Genomic DNA, 12,521 nt, shown 5'->3' on the forward strand with positions numbered 1-12,521 from the left:
TATATATATATACTTTCTTAAAAGTACTAATGTAAACTACTGTTTTGTTTTTGGAAAACTTAATAGGTTTAAACTTATAAGGTATACAGATGATAGGTTTATTAATTACTGTTGAATTAGAGTTACAATATCAATAATAAAACGGAATTTACAGAAACATTTAAATTATCTGTGCATATGTTCAAATGAGTTAAATTTAATTTTATGTTTTCCCTGCATTTCTATGTATGATGTAATTCAATCAATCGTTGGGTCAGATTATAATTTTTTTTTTTTCAAAAGTTTGATCTTAAAATAACAATATATTGTCAAGTAATTTTAGAATGTGAATGTAATATAATTTTAAAAAGTAGCACTGATATATTCCTTATTTTCTCATTAGTTTCATGACTTCCTTTAGTGAAGAATACTGCTGCTAAAATGAATCAGTTAAGAAATCGCATATTTAAGATAGGTGGGATTTTTTCATCAGCTAGTTTATCCGCTAAATTTTGCCATGCACAAGTAAGTTTTTATTTTATTTGTAAGCGTTGAATATCAAAAAAGTTTTAATTATTGACTCTTTGTAAGATCAGCATTTAAATACAATTATATTTATGGCATTTGATTTGTGTATAGAGTTTTTTTTAATATTATTTACTCATAAGTGTTATTGGTAATGTTTTATTTTTCTTTTCAGAGTGACACAAAGACGGTGTATGATTTTGAAGTCCGTGACATCAACGGAGAGTTGGTGTCTATGGAAAAGTACAGGTAGATGACTTGAAATTCACTTAATTTAAGTTATTTATTACTATTTATTACTAGTATAACATTAATATTATTAATTATTTAAATTATTTTTATTCTGGCTTAGACGTGAAATTTTATATGTCCATAATTATCGATATATTTATGTGGTGATTAGTGACCGTTAATCGATTTCTAAATAGATATATTTATGTTTTTCATTTTAATACCACGGAATGGAAGCTGTACTACCAAGGCGGTCTCAAATGATACTACTCATTAATGATTATTATTTGTTTAAAAATCTTTGTATTATATTTTTAAAAAACTAACATTTGATTTCATTAGGGGCCATGTCTTGCTAGTTGTGAATGTTGCTTCCTTGTGTGGTTTGACAGCTACTAATTACAAAGAGCTAGTCGAACTGGATGACAATTACAGAGATAAGGGTTTAAAAATCCTCGCATTCCCCTGCAATCAATTTTCCAAACAAGTTAGTCCTTTATTCCAATTTAATAAATGCCTATGTATATATGTGTATTATTTCTTTTAATTCATAGGAGCCTGGATCATCGGAGGAGATCATGTGCTTCGCGAAATCAAAGAATGCTACCTTTGATTTCTTTGAAAAAATTGATGTCAACGGAAAGAATGCATCGCCACTGTGGGAATACTTAAAATCGAAGGAAGGAGGGTTTATTACAAAGTAAGTAAATAGATTTGTTTGATTTATTTAACATAAATAAAAATGTGTAACCTTATCGCTAAGTGATAAGAGAAAATTCAGCGTACATGCTTAACTACTTTTTGTGTATGGAAAAGATAAGTTGAAAAATACGATAAACTGCAGTTGTGCTATGTACACTTTGTCAATAAACTTCTTAAAAATGGCACAAGTTACCAAAACATTAAAGTTTTTTTTCCATTTAAATTATACCTTCAAAACAGCCTGAAAAAATAGATTAATAAAATTTATTTTTGTATTAAAATATAATTGCTCCATAGTCAATTTAATCTTTTTTTAAATTAAAATAATCCAAACTAACTGTTTGTATGCTTTATTTTTAAGCTCGATAAAATGGAACTTTACAAAGTTTATTGTTAACCACAAAGGAATTCCTGTGGAAAGGCATGGGCCCACAACCGCACCTTCAGTTAGTATTAGTTTGATTTTAATTAATTGACTAAATTATTTATTTAATGTCATATTTTTTTTTTAGAAACTGAAGTCGTCCATTGAAAAATATCTACATGAAAAGGAAGCGGCTGGAGAGTAGCGTAAAAAGTAATTAAAGTAGAGATTTTAGTATTCACTATACCCCTTTTAAAATATCAAAATGTGATAGTGAATATTCCAGTAGTTTTGCTTTAGTAAGCATTTAAATAAATTTCAACTTTTCTAAGACTTATAAAAATTGTAAACTTTAAAAAAATATTGTATATTTATTAGTATTTAAATATCGATTATTAAAGGCCAACTTTTTTCTGATATTCAAGCAAGACAAATTTGTTTTGTTGTGTTTAAATTCATTGCATTTCTTACAATAATATTTAAATTTTAAAGCAAGGCTAAGTAACAAGTTAAAAAATAAACACCTAAAAATCAACATTAACAATCTTACTGAACAAGTACAATGTCATGCATATAGACTGAGTTTAAAATGGAAGCAGCCAGCATTGGATGCTAATTTTTGGATTCTTTCAGAAATAACAAAAAATCTCTTCTTTTTTATGTGGACTACATACATTTATGACTCCATGGACATAACTGGTTTTGATTATTTACTTCTTTTTTGTTTTTGCTCTTTCTTCAAGTTGTTGTGTTCTCTGCTGGTTTCTCCCTGTGTGTAAAATATTTTGAATTCTTGTACTATTTCATTTAATTATTTGGAGAAATAGCTGTCTGTTATAGACTGAGCTTAAAATGAAAACAGCCAGCGTTGGATGCCAGTTTTTGGATCCTTCAGAAATAACACAAAATCTCTTCTTTTGTTTGTGTGTGTGTGTGTGTGTGTTGACTGCATATATTTATAATGGTCATGACAGGTTTTGTTTATGTATTAAGCTAAAATTGCTTTCCAGTTATTGTCTCAGTTCTTCATAAATCAAGTTGTTGCGTGCTTTGTCGGTTTTATCTAGTGTTAAAAAATAGTTTGCATTACTACTATTTCATTGAATTTTTCTGATAAAAAGCTTTCTTCAGCATATATGTAATGACTCCAAAAATATAAGAATTGTCTTTTATTATTATTTCAAATAAACTGTTAAAATATATAGATTTTCTTCTTTTGTGAATAATATTCCTTCAAAGCCCTATATTGCTTTTTTCCTCATGTACATGATTCATGCAAGCATTTAGAATGAATTTTCTTTACTTGTTTTTTCCTTTATTTTTTTTTTAGTAGGTCGTAGGTAGCATGATTAACTTCAACATCTACTGCTTTAAAAAAAAAAAAGTGGAAGTTCATAGAGCATTTTGCTACTGCACTTTTGATCTGATAAACATATGTGAGAACATTTAAGTCTTGTCCATCTGTATTAAATAGCCTGAAACAGTTAGATTTTCAAATAATCTGCCAACAGGAAGCATTTTGTTTGAATGCATCTAAATTCTAAACCACTTTGGTGAAGGTTATTACACAAAATAACAAAGGAAATTTTTTTAAATAGGTGGTGTGATTAAATGTATTTACAAGTAAATTAAACGGTCTTGGGTAGCCACTCTTCTGAAAATATACAAATATAAACATGGATATCTTTTTGGGCTGGGTACACAAATGTCTTTTGTATGACCACATCAAGTGTGTAATATTAATTAATTTAAAATATATACCAAACAAAAATATAATGGCATGGATAAAAACCGTGTCCCGGAGACCCACAAGTGTGGAATAGATTGGGGTAGGATAGGTTAAATAGGGTTATGGTTAGTATTAGGATTAGGTTAGGTAGGGTTATAGTTAGAATTAAGGTTAGGTTAGGTAGAGTTATGATTAGAATTAGGGTTAAATTAGATAGGGTTATGGCTAGAATTAGGGTTAGGTAGGGCTAGAATTAGGGTTAGGTTAGGTTAGGTAGGGCTATCATTGTAGTTAAGGGTATTTTTATTTTATTTTACAGCTCAATATACCTGCACCATCTATTTTAATACTTTTTCCTCTATTATGAAGCTTTATGTCTTCTACTTTTTTTGCTATTGTATTTGTATAGTTGATCTATTGATGTTAAAATACCTTTTGGTTGGATATTTATGACCGTTTTTTTTTTTTTTTTTTTTTTTTTTTATTACTTTGTCACAGGTTTAAGAAGAAAACTAGGTCCTGCATGAATGCTGCACAAAGAGAAAAAATAACGGCACTTCAGCTCATCTATAACAAACATTCCTTTTCAGCACAGTTTATAATTGCTTAAGAAACAAAAAACCTATGAATGTTTTGTAATTTCTGTAGGGTTAAAAAGAATTATCTGATTTGTAGCCAAATATATTTTAGTTCTAAATTATTAAACTAAAGCACTCTTATTGGAAAAAAAATTCAGTAACACCAATTGTTGTCTCTCATTTATTCAATTAATTTATTCAAATTGAGTTCATTCACCCTAATGAAAATAGAAACATGGTATAACCATTGGTAATGGTGGGGTAGTTTTATTCACCAGAGTTATCCATGTAGTGTTAGTGTGTAATTAAACCTAGAAGAGGAAAAACTAAATATTGGGGTACAAAACTACCCCGTGTGACTTGTCATGTAAATTTTTATGACTATTTTAATATTTTTTCCATCAATAATGCATATTTCTGCCTTAAACTTTTCTCTAGTGCTTGTAAATTATGTGTCTCACCTAATTTACTTAACAAGATTATTTTCTAACCCAGGAGAAGTTTAGTGGCATCAACAAATACTCTTCAACCTATTGGATTCGTCAGTTATTTTTGATAAGAATTTGAAAACTTGGTCGAAAAATCTTAACTAATTGTTTAGTTCTGGCAGTACAGGAATGCGCTAGGGTAACACAATTGGTTTTTGGTGTTACTTGAATTTACCATGCAATAAGTTTTATATATAAAACAAAACAGAAAAGCAGTTAAAATATTACAAATTTTTAACTTCAAAGCCACGATTCCTAGAAAAGAACAGTTAAAAGTCACTATCTACTAGCAAAAATCAAAGAATGTGACATAGTGTGCAATATGCTCGGCAAAGTAGTTTCATCATTATCCTCCAAGAATTACAATCAGCACATCTACAAATTATAACATTTATCAGCGAATTGAAAACAAATAAATTGTGCTTATAGAAAAGACAACAATTTGTTTAGTCCTTTTAGTGTTCTAATAATAATTTTATTATTCAGTTAATTCAGTCTATGTTCTCAAACACAGTTTAAGGCTTAAATAAAGTAAGTCTATTTTATTAGTTTTTATAAAACATTAACATCAAACTGTGGTTTTGTAAAGAGGAACAGGGTGAAAACTTGTGAAAAATTTAATGCCATTTAATCAAGCAGAGCAATAATAAACGTGATAAAAATATCAAATTATTCGTATATTATTTTGGATCAGTCTTTCAAAAAATTAGATATTAAATAATCCATTTATGTTTAACAATTATAATTGACCTAACATAATTATTTCAATTAATTATAATTTTTATTTAATGTCTTGGTTGAGAAGAAAAAGTATAATTAATTCAAATATCAAATAATATTTTTTTTTAATTAAAAAAATCACTAGTAATCAATGGTATCAATGTATAATGCATGCATGCACATACATAATTGTCCATAAAATAAAACTCACTTTTATTAGAAAGGACGTAATACACTGAGAGGCAAAAAAGTGGCCACCCTTAATATTTTTAATTAGCTCTTAGACAATCCTTCAATGATTATCTTACTACAATATTTGGCCTTTTTTAAAGGATTGGAGGTAAATAAAATCTCCCACGTGTGTTCACAATTGGATTTTGTAGATAAATATTTGAATAATCAATGTCTTCTTTGTTGGATTTTCTATTAAGCTTCTTTCTAATATTCCGGTGATGATTTTTTTTTTAAGTTGTACCATTTTTAAGTTTCTTTAAAAATGTCCAGTAAACAACAAAGTAACAACAGGGTGGGCAACATTTTTTTTTTTTTGCCTCTCAGTGTAGTTTCTACTATTACAAAGGAGGAAAAGATTAAGCGGGTCCATTTAATAATTAAATACATATAAATTCACTAGTTTATATATCATGGTTGGTGTTTTTGTATTATTTAATTTAAATAATGCAAAAATTCATTAGAGAGCGTTTGTTTCATAACAAAAAATAACCTAGTCAAAGTATCAAACCAAATGTATAATACTCATTTCAATTGCAGGCATGTCTTAGCATTAATAAATAACAAAAGATTTTGAACAGTGCAGCTAATCACAATTTGTTAACAAGTTGCTTCAGGTACTCTTCTATCACTGTCCTTGCTGAAACAAATAAATTGAATGAATACTAATTCTACTTTATATACTAATAAATATATTAATAAAAACCTAGCTGTCTATGCCAAACTAAACTAAACAACTAAACACACACACACACACACACACACACACACACACACAGAGAGAGACTTGGAATAACAAGGTAAGGAAGATTTTAATTAAACAATTAAACATTTTTTGATACTAGATTGAAAAATATTATTATAAATGTCCAAGCGTTCCAATGAGTACTAAAGAACCCCTAAAATATTACTTTCCTTATCATATGTAAAAAGTTAAACCAACTTATATACAATAATCTGGAAATATATTTTAAAAAATTTAGAACCTGAAAAAATATTCCTTATTGGAAAACAATTGAATATTCAGCAACCCAGCATTATAAGTATAACTAAGTACAGTAAGTCAGATCGATTGCAACTCATTTTTTCTTATTTTAGTTCTCTAATTATTAAATCTCAAATTGTCAACTCCCTTGTTACGTCGTGGAGAAAAAAAATTTGGAAGTACAAAGTCAAAATTGCGTTTGGTACCTATTCTTGGGTATTGTAAATACTGAAATACATAATATTCAATCCAGCAACATAAGCAAAGTAGGTTTAAGATTTTTTTTTTTTTTTTAGCAAAAACCAGGTGAAATTTATTTTCAGCACCCTGAAAACCCTGAATACAAATTTTGAACATCAAAAAATAAATGTTTGCATACATTTTTTGTTTAGATCTGCAATTTTTTGTTTAAAAATCACAAAAGTTGTAACTTCAAAACGACTCCACTGATCTTCTAGAAACTTAACAGGGGTTTAGAACCCTATAAACTATACCTAATGATTGAAATTAGGCTTCCTCAAAATTACCTAAATTAGCACTATAGAAAAAAATAAAACGTCTAGTTTTTGTTGATTTCACCCTTATTTTTCTCACTTATAATGATGTAAAACCTAAACATTGTTGACACTGCCTAAAAGTACAAACATTCAGCTTTCCAACAGTTGTAATAATATTGAATGTTGATAAAATCCAGCGGAGTTATAAATTTTATAAGTGGAACAACAGGACATCAGAGAAAAATTGCCCCAGCCAAAGTATATGTATATTTTTTGTTTATGATGACAAAATCCTGCATACTATTTTCTTATTCTAGGTATTAAAAAAAAATTGACTGATTTGTAATAAACTTGTAATACATGCACAAAAAGGGAGAAATCTACATTTTGACAAAAAATTCTCAGATCTTAGGGCCCATTGGCAAGAACGCTCAGACATGCGTCTAGTATTTGTTGACTGACTAGCATAAAAAAATATCAGTGATCCCCTTGTAAGTAGAAAAAATATAAATTGTAAAATTGTCTGTTTGCCAAGGCTACACTTAAAACTAGACTGTATTGCAACACTAAAAAAATAAAATCATTAGTACTGCTGTAATAACTTTTTTTTGTTTGTTAATGAATTATACTGTTATTTTAGATTAAGTAATTACAAGTTCATATTACCTTGGATACAGTTTTGTTCCACGGCCAAATTGTAAGCTTTGACTTGGAAATTATTTGGTTCCCATAAATCACAGCCATTTTCTATCAGTTCATTTACAGCATGTGCGTGATCTCCGAAAACTGCATACAGTAAGGGTGAATTTCCATCCTACAAAACTCATAACCATAAAAAAAAAATTCTTAATATATTGGGGCCACAAGTAAGTTTTGAAGGATTTTTTTTTTTTAAATTGGGGCTTATTGTGCAAAAATGGTAACAATTTAATTACTCAGTGTTTTCCATCACTAGCCTCTATTTTTCCTATCTTTACGGCGGCTTATGAAATCCACATTACAAGAATTGCATTCCTACTAAGAAAGGAAGTACTGCTCAGATAGGCCATTAAACATGTAGTATTACAAGTAGTATTTGGAAGGAGCAATGTGCAGAGAGAGAATACAGCAGGTGGGGCAGGATATCCCATTTGAGTATTTCCAAGTAGTTTTTGAATGGCAACATAAGGTCGAGAATTATGTAAAATCACTTTCTCATGCCTCTGCTCACAATATGGCCATTTCTCCTTCAAAGCTCAACTTAAGTGCATCACTTGTAGTCGGGAGCTTGTGATAGTTTCATTTGGTTTTAGCAGCTCATAATACACCTAGCTGTTCCCACCAAATACAGTGCTTATTCATGAATATGTTTCAACGTTGATGTTGATGCCGGACTTAACCCACAATTTAATATGCTTTGGATTGTCGTAATGAATCCACTTTTCATCACCCGATACGATTCGATGAAAAAAAACCTTCCATTTTTTCCTTTGGAGCAGCAGTTCACAAGTGAAAAATCTCTTCCATTTCTCCTGGCTTTAATTCCTATGGCACCCAATTCCCTTGTTTTTGGACCATTCCCACAGCTTTGAGGTACAATGAAATTGCTTGTTCAGTCACTCCAAAAGATTCTGCAAGTTTTTCTTGTGTTTGACAGAAGTCTTCATTAAATTCTGCACCTTCTGTGGCCTAGCTTCATTCCTTATCCTTGTCAAAATCACCACTTTTGAACTGTCCACACCGGTAGACACAACCTGAAATTGATAAAGCATTGTCCCTCCCCCAAGAAGCCTCACAGAAATCGATGCCCTTCAGTTGCTTTTATCTTCAAATGGAAGCAGAAAAGTAAAGCTTCCCGCAAATTGAGTTTCATTGGCACAAAAATTGATATATTTGGAGCTCACAAAAACTCTGTTGTTTTCACTTTAACGAAATGAAGCGTACTGAAAACTAAAGCCTAGCAACGCTTTAACCTGAAAGTGGTTAGGTTATGGTCCAATGTGATTTAATACTGGTAACGGCCTCTCTTTTAAATCCTTTAAAACTCACTTGTACCCCCTTCTTATTTAACATAGTTTTTAACAAATGAATTACTTCATCTTCAGCATTGACGTCTGCTCCGTTTGAAATCAGAACTCGAATAATATCGTGATGACCTCCAGCAGCAGCGAGATGTAAAGCAGTTTCTAAATGATTCCCCTGAATATGAATATCAGCCTTTTCTTTGATTAAAAGCACAACAGAAGCCGTTTGGCCGTAGGCAGAACTCCACATCAATGCGGTTAATCCATTTTTATCAACTTGATCTACATTCACTGCTGAAAAACAAATAATTAAAATAAAAAATGAAAACAATAATGTTGGAATTGAAATTGTACCTTATGGACAATTTTAGACAAGTCATGACCTAGTAACTGATAAATTAATAACTGGGGGGTCTGACTTGGCCTGTCCATGAATAAATGGGGGGGTCCATAAATGAATTGCTTTACATTTCATTTATTATATAACTATCTTAAATAATTTTTCTATGGAATAGTTTATTTTAAACTATTGGTAAGGGGATGACACGGTGCTCATTACTGTAAGGTAAAGGTCCCGGGTTCAAATCCCGCGTCCTGCATTTGAACCAGATATCTTACATTTTTTTTTTTTTTTCAAAAACAGGCACCCCTAGATGGTTCATATAACCTCGTAGTTGAAATACCCTCATAAAACAATAATAAAATTTAAAAAAAATTAAAACAACTATAGGTACTTTTATAGTTGTATTGATCGCAACATACTTATTTTAATGTAAACCAAATTAAACAAGATCAGAAAGCCATGAGTTTTAATAAAACTTGTGTAAAATTGATGACTTGAAAGAAAATTCACCTGGAGATTTTTTTCACAAATTGTTTCACAGCATCCAAATGTCAAAAAGGAAATGCTCCATTATTAACAGGCAGGTCTTGCAGCTGCAGTCCCATGCAAGAGGGTATGGGAGAACAGAGGATACCCTGAGCATGTTTAGCTCTGGAGTTCTGGGAGATGTAGACTTTTCCATAATTATGTCGATGTGTATAGTTTTTATTTGTATATCCAACCTTCATAAATGTTTTAATTAATTAATTGTAGTTTTTATATGGAAGGTAAGCCTTGCTTGTCTCCCCGGATAGTCCGTTATGACTAGGTCTGTAGCTCTCTGGCCACCATTTCCTTCTGAGAGTGTTCTTTGGTTAAATGGGCAGTATCTAGCCAATAAAGTAAAAAAAAAAACCTAATTTCTTTTCGTAAACGTTTTTTAAATCTTTGCATTCTTTTGAAAAACATGGGGATCTAGAAGTATTTTAAGTATGTCGGGTTCAAATGTAGGGTTGCTGGATTCAAACCCAGGACCTTGCAGTGATGAGCATCGTGTCACCGTCAAAACAATTGCGGCCACCAATGTCCTTCTCATCTACTTATCACTGTTAAAATATATTTTTTCAGACATGTTTAAATAGTCCAAAAACTCATGGACTATATTATGAACTACGGACAGAAATTTTATAAATCAGTTATTATTACCATTTTTTATATCTTGTAGAGTAATATTTCCACAGCCTGCTTTTTCAAACCATGAAACGCCATTGGCATTTGTTTCCGTAGGTTCAGCTCGAATATTTCCTCTTTGTAAATTGGTAAGAACAGTCGTGGGCTGATTTACATTAAAAAAAAAAAAATTAATGTTGCCTGTGTCTGATTTTATGCTTTTTAACTTTTATTACTTTGTATGGGAGAAAAGCACTTCTACGTGGCCCATCTTCCCACAAGGACGAAGAAGGCCATGTGATTCCATTGAACGATTTCGCAGAGGTAAAAGAACTAAACGATGAAAGACACGGTTGGATGGCCAAAGGTCGGAGCTCTTCATTCGACAGAGTGGATTCTGATCCTAGCCGATTCGCATCGGCAGTCGACTCCATTTCCATTCCACTGTTGGAGTGGGTCGAAACAGATTCCATTCCGCTCGTTAAAGGGGAATAGTCCGTGTCGGCATCATTACGATCAGCCTGATCATTTTGTATAACGGCCAATGGCGATGACTCCAAGTCAACAGGAGTATCACCACATGACATCACGTTATTTTCCTTTTCTTGAGAATCTGAGGTAGGGGTTGTCTGTGTCTGTTTACTTTGGTAATCCATTAGTCTAAAAAGTCACAAAAGTTTTACACTCATTAATCACTCTCTCGAGTAAACCAGCATAAGCATAGAGTACGTACCAATTCTTAAATTCAATTCAAATAATTAAATCACAATTTCATATCACTTAATATTTTTAAATAGGTTTGTGCAGCTACCTCGTGATCGCCGCATTTTAATTTTGCCCATTTCTCGTCCTAAGACATAAGGACTCGCATATTTGAGACGACACATAAAGATATTGATTTATGTCAATTCTTTAAACATTAAAGTGAAACTTAAATAAAGGCGACATGAAGTTAATGCCTAGTTAATGCAATGATAACATTTTCAGCAGGGTAGGTTGTAGTATGAGAGCGTCAGATAGTAAGAAAACTGGTGAGTTCAGCAGTACCAAAGATGCTTGGTGTCTGTATGCGAATCGGTAAACATGGTGAACCGGCATTGGATCCGGCTTCAACAAACAAGCGAGTGGTGACGGACCCAATGCCGGTTCGGCGTGAGTACCAAAGAAATCAGTGTACTTCGGTCCGACTTGAAATATACAGATAATAATTATTTATGAATATAACTTATTTAAAATGTTACATATATCGATCACATTTTTACTCACTATTAATCTGGATCTTGATATGATATGGATGAAAAAAAACAAATTCAAATGTTATCTGCCTGGCTTTCAACCTATTTTAAGGTCATCATTAGGGCAAAACAATCTTAATGATGTTTGTAAATTGACGTAATTAATTTTTAATAGGTGGTTTCATAGTGTTACTGTCCTTGGCAATATAAGGACTGAGTTGATCTTCATAGAAATTTGAAAACATCTATTAAAAATGTTATTGTGCCGATTTGTAGACATATTTAATATTGTTTTGTCCTGATGATCACCTTAAAATAGGTCGAAAGCTTGGCAGTAACAAATGAATTTTTTTTCCACCCAGACCTTATCGAGATCCAGATATTTTATGAGAAAACCCCTAATCCTACTTAACCTAACTTACTGTACTTAACATTAATTATAACCTCTAATCCTACTTAATCTAAACTGTCCAATCTCAACCCATGACTGTTCTAACCAATCTACAAAAAAGAAATATTTGAGCTGAACCTAATATTGCCTAACTGAAATACTACTCTAAAGGATATAAAAGAATGGTAATAATAAGGGGCCAAGTAGAAGTGCATTTCTCCCTTACGAAGTATTAAAAGTTATAAAGCATAAAATCAGACACAGGCAACATTAATTTTTTTTAGATGTAAATCTCAGCCAGTGTTGGGCAAAAATTAGTCATGTCTAATGATTAATGATTGATCACTCAGACCGTTAATCTTGATTGGTAG

General features: G+C 31.1%; 2 protein-coding genes across 6 annotated transcripts in view; one reads left to right on the top strand and one right to left on the bottom strand.

Annotated features, from left to right (window-relative positions):
* The window catches only part of LOC106661009 (probable phospholipid hydroperoxide glutathione peroxidase), a 6,202-nt gene extending 3,199 nt beyond the window's left edge, over positions 1-3,003 (top strand). For 2 of the 4 annotated variants that reach the window (XM_024230098.1, XM_024230094.1), the window contains 6 exons: positions 383-504; positions 680-753; positions 1,078-1,222; positions 1,290-1,435; positions 1,799-1,883; positions 1,950-3,003. In XM_024230098.1, the coding sequence (XP_024085866.1) occupies positions 421-504; positions 680-753; positions 1,078-1,222; positions 1,290-1,435; positions 1,799-1,883; positions 1,950-2,006 (591 nt within the window). In that variant the 5' untranslated portion in view covers positions 383-420 and the 3' untranslated portion in view covers positions 2,007-3,003. The remainder of the gene's footprint in view (positions 1-382; positions 505-679; positions 754-1,077; positions 1,223-1,289; positions 1,436-1,798; positions 1,884-1,949) is intronic. The other 2 variants (XM_024230099.1, XM_024230087.1) reach the window with 1 other exon arrangement.
* Positions 3,004-5,394: 2,391 nt separating this feature from the next.
* Positions 5,395-11,745, bottom strand: LOC106661256 (DNA-binding protein RFXANK-like). 2 transcript variants are annotated; one of them, XM_014384542.2, is made up of 6 exons: positions 11,258-11,745; positions 10,761-11,184; positions 10,561-10,690; positions 9,103-9,323; positions 7,696-7,843; positions 5,395-6,187 (listed from the first exon to the last, which is right to left on the bottom strand). In XM_014384542.2, exons 2-6 carry the CDS (start codon positions 11,178-11,180, stop codon positions 6,138-6,140), a joined length of 969 nt encoding a protein of 322 aa, XP_014240028.1. In that variant the 5' UTR covers positions 11,181-11,184; positions 11,258-11,745; the 3' UTR covers positions 5,395-6,137. The 2 variants fall into 2 exon arrangements, with proteins under 2 accessions (XP_014240028.1, XP_014240027.1); XM_014384541.2 differs by having other exon boundaries at positions 9,103-9,326; positions 11,258-11,743.
* Between the last annotated feature and the right edge of the window lie 776 nt (positions 11,746-12,521).

This window comes from Cimex lectularius, unplaced genomic scaffold (genome assembly GCF_000648675.2).
Source record: "Cimex lectularius strain Harlan isolate CLEC.00 unplaced genomic scaffold, Clec_2.1 scaffold60, whole genome shotgun sequence".
In the NCBI taxonomy this organism is placed as follows: Eukaryota; Metazoa; Arthropoda; class Insecta; order Hemiptera; family Cimicidae; genus Cimex; species Cimex lectularius.

Bases quoted from the DNA above. Each gene is read 5' to 3' on its own strand.
- LOC106661256 (XM_014384541.2), bottom strand. From the start codon at position 11,180: ATGGATTACCAAAGTAAACAGACACAGACAACCCCTACCTCAGATTCT. The intron at 7,844-9,102 runs GTAATTCATTTG...TGAGTTTTGTAG, and splicing joins ACGTCAATGCTGAAGATGAA to GATGGAAATTCACCCTTACT. The intron at 6,188-7,695 runs GTAATATGAACT...TATTTGTTTCAG, and splicing joins GGAACAAAACTGTATCCAAG to CAAGGACAGTGATAGAAGAG.